The 19,515-nt window shown below is 35.9% G+C and overlaps 3 protein-coding genes and 7 non-coding genes across 10 annotated transcripts; 1 reads left to right on the top strand and 9 right to left on the bottom strand.

Moving 5' to 3' along the window:
- Positions 1–2,135: 2,135 nt before the first annotated feature.
- Positions 2,136–3,251, top strand: LOC138317888 (histone H2B-like). The gene is given in 2 exon segments (XM_069259862.1): positions 2,136–2,462; positions 2,465–3,251. Coding segments are annotated over 2 exon segments (375 nt in total). The 5' UTR covers positions 2,136–2,153; the 3' UTR covers positions 2,531–3,251.
- Positions 3,252–3,298: 47 nt separating this feature from the next.
- On the bottom strand, positions 3,299–3,852 carry LOC138317887 (histone H4). Its single transcript, XM_069259860.1, has one exon. It carries the CDS (start codon positions 3,810–3,812, stop codon positions 3,501–3,503), a length of 312 nt encoding a protein of 103 aa, XP_069115961.1. The 5' UTR covers positions 3,813–3,852; the 3' UTR covers positions 3,299–3,500.
- A 226-nt stretch (positions 3,853–4,078) lies between these two features.
- On the bottom strand, positions 4,079–5,979 carry LOC138317886 (histone H3). The gene has a single exon (XM_069259859.1). It carries the CDS (start codon positions 5,673–5,675, stop codon positions 5,265–5,267), a length of 411 nt encoding a protein of 136 aa, XP_069115960.1. The 5' UTR covers positions 5,676–5,979; the 3' UTR covers positions 4,079–5,264.
- A 4,495-nt stretch (positions 5,980–10,474) lies between these two features.
- On the bottom strand, positions 10,475–10,556 carry Trnas-aga (transfer RNA serine (anticodon AGA)). The gene has a single exon. It is a non-coding gene; the product is annotated as a tRNA-Ser (tRNA).
- Positions 10,557–11,843: 1,287 nt separating this feature from the next.
- Positions 11,844–11,925, bottom strand: Trnas-aga (transfer RNA serine (anticodon AGA)). Its single transcript has one exon. It is a non-coding gene; the product is annotated as a tRNA-Ser (tRNA).
- Positions 11,926–12,777: 852 nt separating this feature from the next.
- Positions 12,778–12,859, bottom strand: Trnas-aga (transfer RNA serine (anticodon AGA)). Its single transcript has one exon. It is a non-coding gene; the product is annotated as a tRNA-Ser (tRNA).
- Positions 12,860–14,146: 1,287 nt separating this feature from the next.
- On the bottom strand, positions 14,147–14,228 carry Trnas-aga (transfer RNA serine (anticodon AGA)). The gene has a single exon. It is a non-coding gene; the product is annotated as a tRNA-Ser (tRNA).
- Positions 14,229–15,134: 906 nt separating this feature from the next.
- Positions 15,135–15,216, bottom strand: Trnas-aga (transfer RNA serine (anticodon AGA)). Its single transcript has one exon. It is a non-coding gene; the product is annotated as a tRNA-Ser (tRNA).
- Positions 15,217–16,501: 1,285 nt separating this feature from the next.
- Trnas-aga (transfer RNA serine (anticodon AGA)) lies at positions 16,502–16,591 on the bottom strand. The gene has a single exon. It is a non-coding gene; the product is annotated as a tRNA-Ser (tRNA).
- A 905-nt stretch (positions 16,592–17,496) lies between these two features.
- Positions 17,497–17,578, bottom strand: Trnas-aga (transfer RNA serine (anticodon AGA)). The gene has a single exon. It is a non-coding gene; the product is annotated as a tRNA-Ser (tRNA).
- Between the last annotated feature and the right edge of the window lie 1,937 nt (positions 17,579–19,515).

Genomic DNA, 19,515 nt, shown 5'->3' with positions numbered 1-19,515 from the left:
AGAACAGCTAGTAAAAATGATTTTTGCCTTATTAAATATATTAAATCATCCTAAACAATATGCCTTGTAGTGAATTTATTTCCAACACTTTTACTTAATTATTCATTTCTTGTTTACCATATGATTAAAGGTTGATGACAAAAATATTAAATTTAGCTTTTTTTTACATCTTATACACTACAACAAACCCGTCAATACGTACACGTCCATATCATATTAGCACGAAAATACAAAGTACATATACGCATGGTAGTGTTAACCATGCAGCCGACCGTCACCATTTCCTTACTATGGGATTATAGAAATAGGTTCAGGTGGACCTATTGGATATTCATATGTAAATACAAGCATATTAACATATAACATTTTTTATTCACTTCCCTAAACTTTATTTTTTTTAACAATCTATCTCTCTATGAGTTTTTTACTTTTTTTTTACTATCCACATATGTTTCAACATAGAATGTCATAAAACTAAATACCCTATTCAGCAATCACCATTTTTTACAAATTTATGGGATGCCTAAAATACACTCACGGACGGCGAACGTGATTGGCTACCATATTTTTACCTTATGTATATAAACCCTCTCTCTCTCTTTTTTTTTTTTTTTTAATTTCTTAATTTTTAGTTATCTACTTCCATCATTTGTTTTTTCAAAACTTTAATTGTACAGTCTAGTAATAAAATAAGACCATCACCATTTCCTTACAATGTATAGGAATTTCATTTTTATTTACTGAATGACTATATTACATCACACATACTTTTGATAGTCTTCTTTTTCTAAATTTTTTTAACTTTTTAGGCTAAATTAGTTCCTTTCTTTCCTTTTAAGCCGTTAATTTGGTTTAGGTTTAGTTATTAGTTTAGTTTACTACATTAAACTCACTACTACTTAAAATCATCTATTCTAGGCAAAAGTTGTCTTTCACTTCAGAATAAAATAAAAAAAAAATAACAACTATTGATAACACATTACGATCCTTTTTTTCTGTACGATAGGAAATAATGTTATTTCCTAACTTCTGTTCCTATTTTCTCGTAGCCCGTAGTCCATGTTGAAGGTTCGTTTTTTAAACAACATTATTTATAGCATGTTTTGATTGAAATTTTACTTTTATTCTTTTTTTACAGGCAAAACAGGTTTTATGAAAATTGACTTGCGTGTGACGTAGTTTGTTGATCTACATGTTATTGTTTGTTATGTTAAAAAACAACATTTGTTGTGTTCATATATACCCCTACGTTGACCAAGCACTATCCCGACCATACAATTGATCTACCATTTTATCATGTTTTCTACCTTTGAAACTATCCAGTTGTGATTTTTATATACAAGCATCTTTTTTTAGTAGGTGACTTTTTTGATTTTTCGTCTGTAATCAACAGTCAAGGTTTTTGGTGTTTCATTGTGTGAAATTTTCGGGTTTAATATAAAACACTTGATCATATTTTTTTTTGTTTGTAACTGGCCCTGAAAAGGGCCGTTTTTTTGTGCACGAGCTATGTAAAAGCACACTGGAACCGTTTTTTTTTTTGGCGGCGGGTTTTTGGTTTTCTTGGAGAAGTACAGTCTGGATGCCTGACTTGGGCCAAGTTTCACCTAAAACTGGGCATCTAAGACACCCACAGCAGTTTGTACAAATTTTTAACCTCTAAACCTTTCTTGTTATCCCTGGCGGCGTTACCTGCCAATTCCAAAACTTCAGCGGCTAGGTACTCGAGGACAGCGGCCAAGTAGACTGGGGCTCCGGCTCCAACTCTCTCGGCATAGTTTCCCTTTCGGAGAAGACGATGGATACGTCCGACTGGGAACTGAAGTCCGGCACGGGATGATCGGCTCTTTGCCTTTCCCTTAACTTTTCCTCCCTTACCACGTCCAGACATCTTGATACGTTCGGCTAGTTACTGTAAACAGATATAGCAGAAATGAACCCTAGCACGCCGTCAAGCGTTTTATACCCCACAGGTAGGATCGAAATTGCAGCGAGCGAAAAAGTCGGGGGTGTTTTCAGTGAGCCGTCGAGGTTCGAGTGGTTTGTTGGCTCACCGCTATATTTTCGATCCTACCTGCGAGGGCTATGGTATAAAAGGAAAAAATTGAACAGTTTGGGGTTATACTCGTATCGGCACTCGTCGTAGTAGTAACATGGCACCCAAAGCAAGCGGATCTAAAGGAGCTAAGAAGGCGGCCACCAAGGCTAAGGCCAACCGTGGAACTGACAAGAAAAGGAGGAGGAAGAGGAGGGAATCCTACAGCATCTACATCTACAAGGTGTTGAAACAGGTGCACCCCGACACCGGTGTGTCCAGCAAGGCTATGTCCATCATGAACAGCTTTGTCAACGACATCTTTGAGAGAATCGCCGCTGAGGCTTCCCGTCTCGCTCACTACAACAAGAGGTCCACCATCACCAGTCGGGAGATCCAGACAGCTGTCCGTCTCCTTTTGCCCGGTGTGAATTGGCCAAGCACGCCGTCAGTGAGGGAACCAAGGCTGTCACCAAGTACACCAGCTCCAAGTAAACTTCTGAACAAAGTTTACTGAAACCACAAACGGCCCTTTTCAGGGCCACCCATATTTCCCAAAAAGTCCCCAATGTCACTCGAAAATGCGCAATATGTTATTTGTTATAGTAGTTAGTTATTGGTGTGAAAGAGATATTGATGAAATATTGGTCCAAGACTTACATACACAAGTGAAACACATATTTAATGATGATTACAAAACATATTAACTTTACCATTGGAGACAAATAAATGACAATGTCGTTACCCACACATATGCTAATGCTGTCGTCTGTTTATAAATGAATTATATAAAGATGCTACACGACCGATGAATGGTAATGTTTATGTATGAAAAAACTTGAGCCGACAACAATAAGTATTTTTCTTCAATAACAAGTTTACTTACTTACTTACTTATCACCATTGGAAATGTAATAAAAACAGGTATGTAATATAACTAATTCCAATCCATAACACTGTCTGAAATGAAATGAGGTACTGATTGCGCAGACAACAAAAGGAAAACTAATTATTATAAATGTCAAGTAGAGGTTATACACGTATTAAGCATCAATTACTGGCCAACTGATGTTGTTATTTAGTTCCATATATGTATATTTTATTTGTGTGTACCCATTTATCGTTTTATGTATGCGTAAAATTCACTGTGTGGTAATATTTATCTTGATATGCGTATTCCGTCTGTAGATAGACATAATATTGTTGTTGTTTTGAATCGGCTACACACATGCGTATGGTATGGTATATTCTAGATTAAATAAAAATTTGTTATTGCATAGTTTGGATTTGGTACAATATATTTTTGTATTATATTTATGTAAGATTGTTTAATACTTTGGGTACGTTGAGAAAAATTAGTGCTACAACACTTTGCGTAATTTCGAGTGATATAGGAGCTTTTTGAGAAGTTTGGTGGCCCTAAAAAGGGCCGTTTGTTTTGGTTGTAGACAGGCTTCGTTCTGGTTTAACCGCCAAATCCGTACAGAGTACGTCCTTGCCTCTTCAGAGCGTACACAACATCCATAGCTGTGACAGTCTTCCTCTTGGCATGCTCGGTGTATGTAACGGCATCCCTGATGACATTCTCAAGGAAAACCTTAAGGACACCACGGGTCTCTTCGTAGATGAGTCCAGAGATACGTTTCACACCACCTCGGCGAGCCAGACGACGAATAGCGGGCTTGGTGATACCCTGGATGTTATCACGCAACACCTTCCTGTGCCTCTTGGCACCTCCCTTTCCGAGTCCCTTTCCTCCTTTACCTCTTCCAGACATGTTTACAGACTGCGAGCAGTGACTGAAATGACTCCGCTCACTGAAAACCGCCACATATAAGAATGTCTAGGCCGTGTGAGAAGACCTCTGCGTTTTTGTAAGCACGGCTTTCATTGGTCATAATTCCAGCGTTCTCTACAGCGGTGTGGTATGGTGTTTATGTGGACACATGTGTACACAGTAAACGTGAAATGATATGTTATTTCAAAGGACTTGTTATGTGCGACTAATTTTTTTTATGAAACATGAATAGATACTTAATAAACAAGTACAGTAAATTGCGTTTGATGTAATGGTATACATGCATATTGTAGCAATATTTCAGATAACCTTTATCATATTTATCCTCCTATTAAAATAGAGTTACACGGGTTTTAATGTTGATTAAGTTTAACTGTTGATTATGTGTGAAGAGAGTATATTGTATTAGATACGTGTTTAACGTGAAGGTCTCAAGTAATGAAATAGTCTATAACATAACGGTGATACAGTATGTTTTGAAAAATGTGTCGTAGTTTAATAACAAATGCTAGGGTGCATGTATAATTTGTGTGCATTTTGTCAGAGTTTTGTACATGTTTTGTTTGCTAGGTTGTATACTAAGTGTGAAAGCCGTATAATTAATGACATTAATACACATCTAAAATGTTGTAATTGCTGAGTGAAGTATTGTATGTTCGTTTTTATTAAAAACAAGACGGTCCAAGCGGTTTAAAAGCATTTATTGTGTGGTATCCGATACATATAACACGAGGAAAAAAAACTTGCTACCTGAAAAAAAAAAAAAATACCCCCAAAAAAATCGCGCCTCGCTCCGCTCGGCGCACAAACAAATCACAAAACAACAACAAAAACACACAAAACAAACAAAACACAACATACAAACCCTTTTTTTTTTTCCTTTTTTCCTTTTTTTTTTTAACCAAAACTACAACCATTCAAATAACCAAACATACATTCATCGCATCACACCCAATACAAAAACAATCATTCAATAACATACACACACACATCAATACACATACAAAACAAACAAAACACCAAAAATTTACAACATTTCAAACTATACACATTCATACACACAAAATTCACAACCAAAATAATCAACATTCCTACATCAATTCACACATTTTATTAACTCAATATTACAAATTATCTAACTTATACATTCACACTCTATCCTATCAACTTCACTACAATACCATACACACTCAATCATCTTCTTCATTCATATCACAACAACACTTTTTCAAAATTATCTTCAATATGACATCACTTCAAGTATACGCCATAAATAGCCTATTCTTCTATATAATTATATAGTGATGGTTATATTTCCATCAAGGACCATGGGGGTGATGATGCGTATTTTTCGAGTGTATAGGGAACTTTTTGGGAAATTTGGTGGCCCTGAAAAGGGCCGTTTTGTTTAGTGATGTACAGAGGTACTGCTTAAGCACGTTCTCCGCGGATACGGCGAGCCAGCTGGATGTCCTTTGGCATAATGGTGACACGCTTGGCGTGGATGGCGCACAGGTTGGTGTCTTCGAAGAGTCCGACCAAGTAAGCTTCGCTAGCCTCCTGGAGAGCCATAACGGCAGAGCTCTGGAACCTAAGGTCAGTCTTGAAGTCCTGGGCGATTTCACGGACGAGACGCTGGAAGGGCAGTTTCCTGATGAGGAGTTCAGTGCTCTTCTGGTATCTACGGATTTCACGGAGAGCGACTGTTCCTGGCCTGTACCTGTGAGGTTTCTTCACTCCTCCGGTGGCTGGGGCGCTCTTACGGGCGGCCTTGGTAGCCAACTGTTTACGTGGGGCCTTGCCTCCAGTGGATTTACGAGCGGTCTGCTTTGTACGAGCCATTTCTGATGTTTACCAGTCGAAGTTCAACGGTAGAATGACAAAAATTCTGTCAGTGCTATTTTTGTGCTCCCCGCTCCGTTAGAGAACATGGCGACGATTGGTCGCCGGATATGTAATCACGCTTTCGATTGGCCGCTATCTACAATCCTTCATTGGCCGCCAGGCGTGTACAATCCGCCAAGTTTCGATCCTACCTAGGCTTGTGTTTGCGGCAAAACTGTCTACTATGAAAACATGTCATAATGATAAACATTGATACGATTCCAATTATGACTGATAATTATACGACGGTCTAACACTTGTGACTATTGATAATAATTCAACATACCTGCCACAATGATTAAAATATTGCAATCAATGTGACAAATAAATATGTTTTGAGATACACTCACAGTAGAAACGTGATATTTCCATGCATGTAATGTACAGTTTTATGTATATAAACAATAAATGCCCATGTTTGTGTGGCAAAATAGCAACAATAACTTAATTGTGCTTAATTTATAACTACTCAAATTCAATACAATAACATGCGTTGCTGCTTTGCCACACGATCATGAGCATTTCATTTACCATATTGTGTATATACATCACTACACGTATGACAGTACTCATGTTTATAAATATAAATGACAAATATGTGTTAGGTTATTAGTATCCTCTCTATCCCCTTTCTCTTGTTAGGTTAGGTTAGGTTAGATTAGTTTAGTTTTACTACTGGACGGCACTACTTGAGGACATATTATAATCTAGGAGTTGTCTTCACTTCAGAATAAATAAAATAAAACAGCTATTAGATAACACATACGACTCCTCCCACTCTTCACTCGTTTTCCCTTCCTAACTTCTGTTCCTATGTTTTCTCGTACCCGTAAACGGTTTATCGTGAAGGTACGTTTATACCCTTAAACTTAACATTACGTGTACATGTGCGTGCATTTACTTTTATTCATAGGAAGTAACTACATACAGGCAAAACAGGTTTGTTATGAAAATTGACTTGCGTGTGATTTCGTTTGTTTTTATTGATTCAATCATTCACTTGCTTGTTTGCTTGCTTGTTCAACATTTTTCTATTGTTGTGTTCATAATTTTTCAATATAGCATGCTACTTTTTCGTCATTGTACATTTCTGTGTGGTTATTGATTGAAAACAACAAGGTTTTTGGTGTTGTGTTGCGTATATTTTCGAGATAATTCATATGATCACTTTTTGAGAAAAGTGGGTGGCCCTGAAAAGGGCCGTTTTTTGTTAGTGTAGAAAGCACACTGGAACCGTTTACTTGGCGGCGGGTTTGCTGGTCTTCTTGGGGAGAAGTACAGCCTGGATGTTGGGGAGGACACCACCCTGGGCAATGGTGACACCCGACAGCAGTTTGTTCAACTCCTCGTCGTTTCTGATGGCCAGCTGGAGATGACGGGGGATAAATTAAAGTTATATTCGCCACGGCATCATTCAAACCATCTAGCTATTTGGTGATATTTGTCTAGTTTCTTGAATGCGTATGCAACTGGTCTTTCAACACCATTTGACAGTTGAGACAAATGTGTCCTAAGTGGCCGAGTGGTTAAGATGTACCGACATATTACCACTTGCCCTCCACCTCTGGGTCGCGAGTTCGTATACCATGTGTGGCAGTTGCCAGGTCCTGGTCGCTGGCCGGTGGTTTTCCCCCGGGTAAACCGACTTTCTTTCACCTGGCACGTCCTTCAATGACCATGGCTGTTAATAGGACGTTAAACTAATCAAACCAAAGTGTCCTAAGTACAAGACTTCCTTCCTCAAAAACTCGCATTTAGAAGGCTTTTATTTCAATCCTGCCTCCTTGAATCGTTTAAGTACTTCCACAAGCTTTTCCAGGTGTTCTTCCATGTTTGACGAATATGATATGACATCGGGAAACAAATACATATATTTTCCCTACTTTTCGACAATATCTACCACAAGGTAATACAAACATGTAATTGATTATCATCTTTATACAATTAACTATCGATAACTTCGTTTTCACATGCATAACTGTTAGACAACACAGTTTCATAACACTTTCCCCCTTTTTGACAACATTTCGCCCTCGAAATATACAATTAAGAAGAATAATTACAATGTACATCCATTGCTTAATTAACTGTAACAATTTTCGTCAAAAAATCCATCTTTCTGATGAGTGCACAGCTCTCCATCGTCGCATCTGGATTGAGCATCAGGGTTTCGATGTGATTTTCCTTCCCTACGTTGAATTTCAAAATCATATTCGCCAAGGCATTCCAACCATCTAGCTATTTGGTGATATTTGTCTAGTTTCTTGAATGCGTATGCAACTGGTCTTTCAACACCATTTGACAGTTGAGACAAATGTGTCCTAAGTACAAGACTTCCTTCCTCAAAAACTCGCATTTAGAAGGCTTTTATTTCAATCCTGCCTCCTTGAATCGTTTAAGTACTTCCACAAGTTTTTTCGCGTGTTTGTTTGTCAATATTTAATATGATATGACATCATCCAAATAAATGGGTATATTCTTACATTGCATTCCACGACAGATAAGTTCCATGCAACGTTGAAAAGTACTTGGCAGGCAATAAAGTCTGAAAGGCATCTTGATGTATTCGTAAAAGCCATATGTTTTCTTTGGTGCCTTCCAATTTTTACTGACTCAATGATCTTTGAATTTGGTTTAATCCCATCTGATCAAACAATGTGTCCAAAGTACAGGACTTCCTCATTCAAAAACTCGCATTTAGAATGATTTAATTTCAATATTGCTTCCTTGAATCATTTAAGCACTTCCTCAAGCTTTTCCATGTGTTCGTCCGTATTTGACGAATATAATATGACATCATCCAAATAAATGAGTATGGTCTTCCATTGGCGCGTTACAAAGTCTGAAAGGCATCTTGATATATTCGTAAAAGCCATATTTTGTTATAAATGCAGTTTTTGGTCGATCCTCCTCTGACATCTTAATCTGCCAATATCCACTTTGTAAATCCATAGTAGAAAAAATAGATGCTGATGACAGACAATCAATACAAGTGCCTATTCTTGGTAATGGGTATGCGTCCTTAATTGTAGCATCATTAAGTGTCCTATAATCGCAACACCATTTTACGGTCCCATCTTTCTTCCGAATTATAACAATATTGAATGCCAAACTTGATTTACTTTCTCGAATAGTGCCGTTCTCAATCTGATCATTTAAATAATGTTCATCTTCCGTCTCATAACCACGATGTGTCCTACGTAAAGGCTGACGCACATTTTATGTTCAATTAAAGAACAGTTCTCAAGTTCAAGTTTATTCTTTGCAAAGCAATCCTGATTCCCGACAAGTATATCTGCTAGGGTAGCTTAAATCTTTCATCTTGAATATTCTCACAGCTTTTCTTATATTAGTTCTTTATATGGTCTGACTTCCTCCAATGTTCAGGAATGTGAAGTCCTGTAATAATCATTAGTAAACAAAACGTGACAAATTTGACATTTGACACGTTGACCTATATCTCGGCAACAGACGATTCAATTCATATATCTGCTATATTGAGCTTAAAATCAGCCTACAATCGATAAAAACTTGTAAAACTTTCTTCCTTAATGGCTGTTTCACATTAAATAAACACACATGTAGGCATGTAATAGCTTAAAACGGGAATTATCTTACTGCAGCTCCTTTTTACCTTTTGCCGCCAAGTCCGCCATGTTAAGTGTTATGAAACGTTAGGAAATGTTAGCATTTGATGCAAGGAGGTCTCTGATTGGTCAATTGCGTTAGGAATTCGTTCGGAATGGAAAGCTTTGATTGGATGAGCATTAGGAAATGTTAGGAATTGTTAGGAATTTGTTAGGAATTGTTAGGAATTACTTTACAGTCCAATCGCTAGGCGGTGCGGCCACGACGACTTGGTTGACGTTAATGTTCTTGCGTCTTGATGTGTTATTTCACTTAATTACGCACAGGTGAAAAGTATACTAATGAGAAAAGATGTCATTACCTTTGTATAGAATAAGAAATATAAATAAGACGCCTTACATTTTACTTCTTTCATTTTATCCTTAATCAAATCTCATTCGTGTTCAATTTCCTTCCACCTTGATGTGTCATCAACATTGATTTACATAAAGGTGAGAACTCTTATAACGGTACCAGTCGTCAACATCACTGGTAAACAATAACATTGAAGAATCAAATCAAGAATTGCTAATAGTCATTTTAATGTTTTCAAATTTGGAAAACAATGATAATCTTTCTTTTGGCAAAGTTTTGGCATGTACGTTTTACATATTAAAACATGAAATAAATGAAATGACTAAGCCTTCCATGTCAGTTGTGCATCAAATGTTGTATTTTCCAACAATGCCAGAGTATCACAAAAGTAAGATATAGAATTAAAATGCTGGGTGACATTTCTTTTGCGACAAACCACCGACAGTCGGAACACACAACGAACATTTTTTTTACGATTTTTCCATTGATTCCATTAGCTGGCAAAGACACATTATTAGCCATAGGAATTGGGGTTCTAGCTTCTCCATCCCATTATAAGTGTGGAATCTTATTTGTTCCAATAACTACCCCGTCACGGCCTCAATTTTAGCATTGCATTGAACGTTTGTCGTGTTTGGAACGGGTCTGACACAATCAAATTTATGCATTTGTGTTTGGTTGTTCAAAATTCGACAACACAAATAGAAAAAAATTAAATAATGGATTTGTTCTTTCATATTGATTTGATATACCATTAGCTTTCTGCTTATTCAAGAAAAGGGAATGTAAGAAGCTAAATGTGCAAAAATATATAACGTCGTCGGCAGGATTCGAACCTGCGCGGGGAGACCCCAATAGATTTCTAGTCTATCGCCTTAACCACTCGGCCACGACGACTTAGTGGCATGTAATATTCGTGCGTCTTGATGCGGTATTTGTATTTCTTCCCACCACTTTTAGCTTCGAGAGTTTGTTCTGATGGGAACGAGTCTGATTCCATTCCCTGGTTCCTATCACAAAATTACTATAACATATTTGCTGACAACATTACATTCTCTTATCCCGATTTCAGCTTTTGAAAAAGGCATTTTGATGACGTCACAATGCATTAAACGTCAAGAAATCACTGTGACGTAACAGTAAGTTTTTATCCATTTGAGTTTGGTTTTTTTTGAATGCGACAACACGAAGAGCAGGAATAAAACAGTGGATTTGTTCATTCATATTAGTATGATAATACATGTCATCCGTTCATGAATACCAGACTCATATGTGGATATGAAGGATAGAGGTATTTCATCTTAGGTGTTATTAAAGATGCTCCACCGCTGACAAATGGTTTTCATTGTCAAAAATAGGAGCAGGCGATTTAGTATTTTTCTTCAGTTACAAAAGTTACTTACTTAACACCATTATGACCATTGAAAAAATTGAGCTTCTAATTTTACTTAAAGTTAAAAATATGAAAAATAATTAATTGCATCCCGAAAAAATTTCCATGGCACTATATTCTATATGAAATTAAGTACTGATTGCGCATGCATCAAAGGCGAAACAAATTATTTTACATCATTTTTTTTTTGTGTTAATTAGGCATATATACACACGATTAAACACCAATTAATGTTCAAATGATGGATATAAATGATGCTCTGTCGGCGATGGAGCACATTTAAGTTATCTAATACCTAATTTTATAATTCCGAGATTGGAATAGCCTTATCCTTCATACCTGTGATATGAAAGATTACTTATCTCTCATATCACACCATTTATGCTAAATATAAGACGTTTTCTTCTCACTAGTTCAACATTTGATGACGCTACTTTTAATGACGTCATAATGCATGGCACGTGATTTTACTGTGACTTTCCCTTCTTAATTAAATGCCATTCGTGTTAAATTTTCTTGTACCTTGACGTGTCATCAACATTGATTTACATAACGGTGAGAATTCTAATACTGATACCAGTCGTCAACATCACTTGTAAAAAATAACATTGGATGCCACTTTTAATGACGTCATAATAAATGAAATGTGATTTACTGTGACGTCACAATAAAACTTTCTTAGCCAGGTAGTTGTGGAATAAATATGTCTCCTACACAGAATCATTGCCCCATTTGTCACAGTAAGATGAGAGATTATGAAGTCTTAAACCTAAATGTGCAAAAATATTTAACGTCGTCGGCAGGATTCGAACCTGCGCGGGGAGACCCCAATAGATTTCTAGTCTATCGCCTTAACCACTCGGCCACGACGACTTGGTTGACGTTAATGTTCTTGCGTCTTGATGTGTTATTTCACTTAATTACGCACAGGTGAAAAGTATACTAATGAGAAAAGATGTCATTACCTTTGTATAGAATAAGAAATATAAATAAGACGCCTTACATTTTACTTCTTTCATTTTATCCTTAATCAAATCTCATTCGTGTTCAATTTCCTTCCACCTTGATGTGTCATCAACATTGATTTACATAAAGGTGAGAACTCTTATAACGGTACCAGTCGTCAACATCACTGGTAAACAATAACATTGAAGAATCAAATCAAGAATTGCTAATAGTCATTTTAATGTTTTCAAATTTGGAAAACAATGATAATCTTTCTTTTGGCAAAGTTTTGGCATGTACGTTTTACATATTAAAACATGAAATAAATGAAATGACTAAGCCTTCCATGTCAGTTGTGCATCAAATGTTGTATTTTCCAACAATGCCAGAGTATCACAAAAGTAAGATATAGAATTAAAATGCTGGGTGACATTTCTTTTGCGACAAACCACCGACAGTCGGAACACACAACGAACATTTTTTTTACGATTTTTCCATTGATTCCATTAGCTGGCAAAGACACATTATTAGCCATAGGAATTGGGGTTCTAGCTTTTCCATCCCATTATAAGTGTGGAATCTTATTTGTTCCAATAACTACCCCGTCACGGCCTCAATTTTAGCATTGCGCATTTGTGTTTGGTTGTTCAAAATTCGACAACACAAATAGAAAAAAATTAAATAATGGATTTGTTCTTTCATATTGATTTGATATACCATTAGCTTTCTGCTTATTCAAGAAAAGGGAATGTAAGAAGCTAAATGTGCAAAAATATATAACGTCGTCGGCAGGATTCGAACCTGCGCGGGGAGACCCCAATAGATTTCTAGTCTATCGCCTTAACCACTCGGCCACGACGACTTAGTGGCATGTAATATTCGTGCGTCTTGATGCGGTATTTGTATTTCTTCCCACCACTTTTAGCTTCGAGAGTTTGTTCTGATGGGAACGAGTCTGATTCCATTCCCTGGTTCCTATCACAAAATTACTATAACATATTTGCTGACAACATTACATTCTCTTATCCCGATTTCAGCTTTTGAAAAAGGCATTTTGATGACGTCACAATGCATTAAACGTCAAGAAATCACTGTGACGTAACAGTAAGTTTTTATCCATTTGAGTTTGGTTTTTTTGAATGCGACAACACGAAGAGCAGGAATAAAACAGTGGATTTGTTCATTCATATTAGTATGATAATACATGTCATCCGTTCATGAATACCAGACTCATATGTGGATATGAAGGATAGAGGTATTTCATCTTAGGTGTTATTAAAGATGCTCCACCGCTGACAAATGGTTTTCATTGTCAAAAATAGGAGCAGGCGATTTAGTATTTTTCTTCAGTTACAAAAGTTACTTACTTAACACCATTATGACCATTGAAAAAATTGAGCTTCTAATTTTACTTAAAGTTAAAAATATGAAAAATAATTAATTGCATCCCGAAAAAATTCCATGGCACTATATTCTATATGAAATTAAGTACTGATTGCGCATGCATCAAAGGCGAAACAAATTATTTTACATCATTTTTTTTTTTTGTGTTAATTAGGCATATATACACACGATTAAACACCAATTAATGTTCAAATGATGGATATAAATGATGCTCTGTCGGCGATGGAGCACATTTAAGTTATCTAATACCTAATTTTATAATTCCGAGATTGGAATAGCCTTATCCTTCATACCTGTGATATGAAAGATTACTTATCTCTCATATCACACCATTTATGCTAAATATAAGACGTTTTCTTCTCACTAGTTCAACATTTGATGACGCTACTTTTAATGACGTCATAATGCATGGCACGTGATTTTACTGTGACTTTCCCTTCTTAATTAAATGCCATTCGTGTTAAATTTTCTTGTACCTTGACGTGTCATCAACATTGATTTACATAACGGTGAGAATTCTAATACTGATACCAGTCGTCAACATCACTTGTAAAAAATAACATTGGATGCCACTTTTAATGACGTCATAATAAATGAAATGTGATTTACTGTGACGTCACAATAAAACTTTCTTAGCCAGGTAGTTGTGGAATAAATATGTCTCCTACACAGAATCATTGCCCCATTTGTCACAGTAAGATGAGAGATTATGAAGTCTTAAACCTAAATGTGCAAAAATATTTAACGTCGTCGGCAGGATTCGAACCTGCGCGGGGAGACCCCAATAGATTTCTAGTCTATCGCCTTAACCACTCGGCCACGACGACTTGGTTGACGTTAATGTTCTTGCGTCTTGATGTGTTATTTCACTTAATTACGCACAGGTGAAAAGTATACTAATGAGAAAAGATGTCATTACCTTTGTATAGAATAAGAAATATAAATAAGACGCCTTACATTTTACTTCTTTCATTTTATCCTTAATCAAATCTCATTCGTGTTCAATTTCCTTCCACCTTGATGTGTCATCAACATTGATTTACATAAAGGTGAGAACTCTTATAACGGTACCAGTCGTCAACATCACTGGTAAACAATAACATTGAAGAATCAAATCAAGAATTGCTAATAGTCATTTTAATGTTTTCAAATTTGGAAAACAATGATAATCTTTCTTTTGGCAAAGTTTTGGCATGTACGTTTTACATATTAAAACATGAAATAAATGAAATGACTAAGCCTTCCATGTCAGTTGTGCATCAAATGTTGTATTTTCCAACAATGCCAGAGTATCACAAAAGTAAGATATAGAATTAAAATGCTGGGTGACATTTCTTTTGCGACAAACCACCGACAGTCGGAACACACACAAACGAACATTTTTTTTACGATTTTTCCATTGATTCCATTAGCTGGCAAAGACACATTATTAGCCATAGGAATTGGGGTTCTAGCTTTTCCATCCCATTATAAGTGTGGAATCTTATTTGTTCCAATAACTACCCCGTCACGGCCTCAATTTTAGCATTGCATTGAACGTTTGTCGTGTTTGGAACGGGTCTGACACAAATCAAATTTATGCATTTGTGTTTGGTTGTTCAAAATTCGACAACACAAATAGAAAAAAATGTTAAATAATGGATTTGTTCTTTCATATTGATTTGATATACCATTAGCTTTCTGCTTATTCAAGAAAAGGGAATGTAAGAAGCTAAATGTGCAAAAATATATAACGTCGTCGGCAGGATTCGAACCTGCGCGGGGAGACCCCAATAGATTTCTAGTCTATCGCCTTAACCACTCGGCCACGACGACTTAGTGGCATGTAATATTCGTGCGTCTTGATGCGGTATTTGTATTTCTTCCCACCACTTTTAGCTTCGAGAGTTTGTTCTGATGGGAACGAGTCTGATTCCATTCCCTGGTTCCTATCACAAAATTACTATAACATATTTGCTGACAACATTACATTCTCTTATCCCGATTTCAGCTTTTGAAAAAGGCATTTTGATGACGTCACAATGCATTAAACGTCAAGAAATCACTGTGACGTAACAGTAAGTTTTTATCCATTTGAGTTTGGTTTTTTTGAATGCGACAACACGAAGAGCAGGAATAAAACAGTGGATTTGTTCATTCATATTAGTATGATAATACATGTCATCCGTTCATGAATACCAGACTCATATGTGGATATGAAGGATAGAGGTATTTCATCTTAGGTGTTATTAAAGATGCTCCACCGCTGACAAATGGTTTTCATTGTCAAAAATAGGAGCAGGCGATTTAGTATTTTTCTTCAGTTACAAAAGTTACTTACTTAACACCATTATGACCATTGAAAAAATTGAGCTTCTAATTTTACTTAAAGTTAAAAATATGAAAAATAATTAATTGCATCCCGAAAAAAATTCCATGGCACTATATTCTATATGAAATTAAGTACTGATTGCGCATGCATCAAAGGCGAAACAAATTATTTTACATCATTTTTTTTTTGTGTTAATTAGGCATATATACACACGATTAAACACCAATTAATGTTCAAATGATGGATATAAATGATGCTCTGTCGGCGATGGAGCACATTTAAGTTATCTAATACCTAATTTTATAATTCCGAGATTGGAATAGCCTTATCCTTCATACCTGTGATATGAAAGATTACTTATCTCTCATATCACACCATTTATGCTAAATATAAGACGTTTTCTTCTCACTAGTTCAACATTTGATGACGCTACTTTTAATGACGTCATAATGCATGGCACGTGATTTTACTGTGACTTTCCCTTCTTAATTAAATGCCATTCGTGTTAAATTTTCTTGTACCTTGACGTGTCATCAACATTGATTTACATAACGGTGAGAATTCTAATACTGATACCAGTCGTCAACATCACTTGTAAAAAATAACATTGGATGCCACTTTTAATGACGTCATAATAAATGAAATGTGATTTACTGTGACGTCACAATAAAACTTTCTTAGCCAGGTAGTTGTGGAATAAATATGTCTCCTACACAGAATCATTGCCCCATTTGTCACAGTAAGATGAGAGATTATGAAGTCTTAAACCTAAATGTGAAAAATATTTAACGTCGTCGGCAGGATTCGAACCTGCGCGGGGAGACCCCAATAGATTTCTAGTCTATCGCCTTAACCACTAGGCGGTGCGGCCACGACGACTTGGTTGACGTTAATGTTCTTGCGTCTTGATGTGTTATTTCACTTAATTACGCACAGGTGAAAAGTATACTAATGAGAAAAGATGTCACCACCTTTGTATAGAATAAGAAATATAAATAAGACGCCTTACATTTTACTTCTTTCGTTTCCTCCTTAATCAAATCTCATTCGTGTTCAATTTCCTTGCACCTTGACGTGTCATCAACATTGATTTACATAAAGGTGAGAACTCTAATAACGATACCAGTCGTCAACATCACTGGTAAACAATAACATTGAAGAATCAAATCAAGAATTGCTAATAGTCATTTTAATGTTTTCAAATTTGGAAAAAAATGATAATCTTTCTTTTGGCAAAGTTTTGGCATGTACGTTTTTTTTTACATATTAAAACATGAAATAAATGAAATGACTAAGCCTTCCATGTCAGTTGTGCATCAAATGTTGTATTTTCCAACAATGCCAGAGTATCACAAAAGTAAGATATAGAATTAAAATGCTGGGTGACATTTCTTTTGCGACAAACCACCGACAGTCGGAACACACAACGAACATTTTTTTTACGATTTTTCCATTGATTCCATTAGCTGGCAAAGACACATTATTAGCCATAGGAATTGGGGTTCTAGCTTCTCCATCCCATTATAAGTGTGGAATCTTATTTGTTCCAATAACTACCCCGTCACGGCCTCAATTTTAGCATTGCATTGAACGTTTGTCGTGTTTGGAACGGGTCTGACACAATCAAATTTATGCATTTGTGTTTGGTTGTTCAAAATTCGACAACACAAATAGAAAAAAATTAAATAATGGATTTGTTCTTTCATATTGATTTGATATACCATTAGCTTTCTGCTTATTCAAGAAAAGGGAATGTAAGAAGCTAAATGTGCAAAAATATATAACGTCGTCGGCAGGATTCGAACCTGCGCGGGGAGACCCCAATAGATTTCTAGTCTATCGCCTTAACCACTCGGCCACGACGACTTAGTGGCATGTAATATTCGTGCGTCTTGATGCGGTATTTGTATTTCTTCCCACCACTTTTAGCTTCGAGAGTTTGTTCTGATGGGAACGAGTCTGATTCCATTCCCTGGTTCCTATCACAAAATTACTATAACATATTTGCTGACAACATTACATTCTCTTATCCCGATTTCAGCTTTTGAAAAAGGCATTTTGATGACGTCACAATGCATTAAACGTCAAGAAATCACTGTGACGTAACAGTAAGTTTTTATCCATTTGAGTTTGGTTTTTTTGAATGCGACAACACGAAGAGCAGGAATAAAACAGTGGATTTGTTCATTCATATTAGTATGATAATACATGTCATCCGTTCATGAATACCAGACTCATATGTGGATATGAAGGATAGAGGTATTTCATCTTAGGTGTTATTAAAGATGCTCCACCGCTGACAAATGGTTTTCATTGTCAAAAATAGGAGCAGGCGATTTAGTATTTTTCTTCAGTTACAAAAGTTACTTACTTAACACCATTATGACCATTGAAAAAATTGAGCTTCTAATTTTACTTAAAGTTAAAAATATGAAAAATAATTAATTGCATCCCGAAAAAATTCCATGGCACTATATTCTATATGAAATTAAGTACTGATTGCGCATGCATCAAAGGCGAAACAAATTATTTTACATCATTTTTTTTTTGTGTTAATTAGGCATATATACACACGATTAAACACCAATTAATGTTCAAATGATGGATATAAATGATGCTCTGTCGGCGATGGAGCACATTTAAGTTATCTAATACCTAATTTTATAATTCCGAGATTGGAATAGCCTTATCCTTCATACCTGTGATATGAAAGATTACTTATCTCTCATATCACACCATTTATGCTAAATATAAGACGTTTTCTTCTCACTAGTTCAACATTTGATGACGCTACTTTTAATGACGTCATAATGCATGGCACGTGATTTTACTGTGACTTTCCCTTCTTAATTAAATGCCATTCGTGTTAAATTTTCTTGTACCTTGACGTGTCATCAACATTTAACCACTGCGGCCAAAAAAGGGGGATAAAGGACTGTCAGAGAGGGGGAAAAGGGGGGGAAAGGGGGGGAAGAAGAAGGGGGGAAAAGGAAAAGAGAGAGAAGTGTGAAATTAGTGAAATATTTGAAGAAATCCTCCAGTTTTGTTGTTTTTTGTTCAAAACCTTCCGTTTCATCAAGTCTACTGCAAAATCTGAAACAAAATGCATTGTTGACCAAAAAATGACCAATAAGAAAAACAAACAAGCATTAAGATTTCAAGGTGTTGTTATTATTCATCAACAGACATTTATGACAATGATAACAAAAAGTAGCCCAGCTTTTAATAAACTAAAGTTAAAAGATATATATCCTCCATATAAACATTAACTGATATTAAGTAATGATGTAACATCAACATAGAAGATGTGTAAATCGCAGATGAATGTCCTGATACACAACAACATTTACCCAACCTATACGACATGCTAAGATTGAATGTTTGAAAAGTGTTCACTTGGATTGATCTAATAAAATGAAATGTACATGGTGCCACTTGTGACTTATAGAGATGATTTGACTTCTCTTTTTTGTCATGTATGTGTCATTTTCAAGAAAGTATATGACTTGCAAAATAGTAATGATTCATATTATAAAAAATCACTAAGAAATTCTAAAAGAAACAATTAATATGAAAAATAAAACAGACTGAAAAGTTTCAAAAGAAATAAAATATAAGCTATCGGTTAAAAAAAAGAAAGACTTTTAGCTTAACCTTTAAAACATAATGTAAGAACGTTGACCGTTTATATAATTTTCATCCTAGTTAGATTTTGTCATCCCCTCTGGACACCTGAACAAAAAACAAGAGTTGTTTGAGAAAAATAGAGATCACCTGTGGCAGACATAAGAGCTGAATTATGC

This window comes from Argopecten irradians, chromosome 3, assembly GCF_041381155.1.
Source record: "Argopecten irradians isolate NY chromosome 3, Ai_NY, whole genome shotgun sequence".
Classification (NCBI taxonomy): Eukaryota; Metazoa; Mollusca; class Bivalvia; order Pectinida; family Pectinidae; genus Argopecten; species Argopecten irradians.
Note: the sequence above shows the minus strand (reverse complement) of the source record. Positions and strands in the feature narration are given on the sequence as shown.

Bases quoted from the DNA above. Each gene is read 5' to 3' on its own strand.
- LOC138317887 (XM_069259860.1), bottom strand. From the start codon at position 3,812: ATGTCTGGAAGAGGTAAAGGAGGAAAGGGACTCGGAAAGGGAGGTGCC.
- LOC138317886 (XM_069259859.1), bottom strand. From the start codon at position 5,675: ATGGCTCGTACAAAGCAGACCGCTCGTAAATCCACTGGAGGCAAGGCC.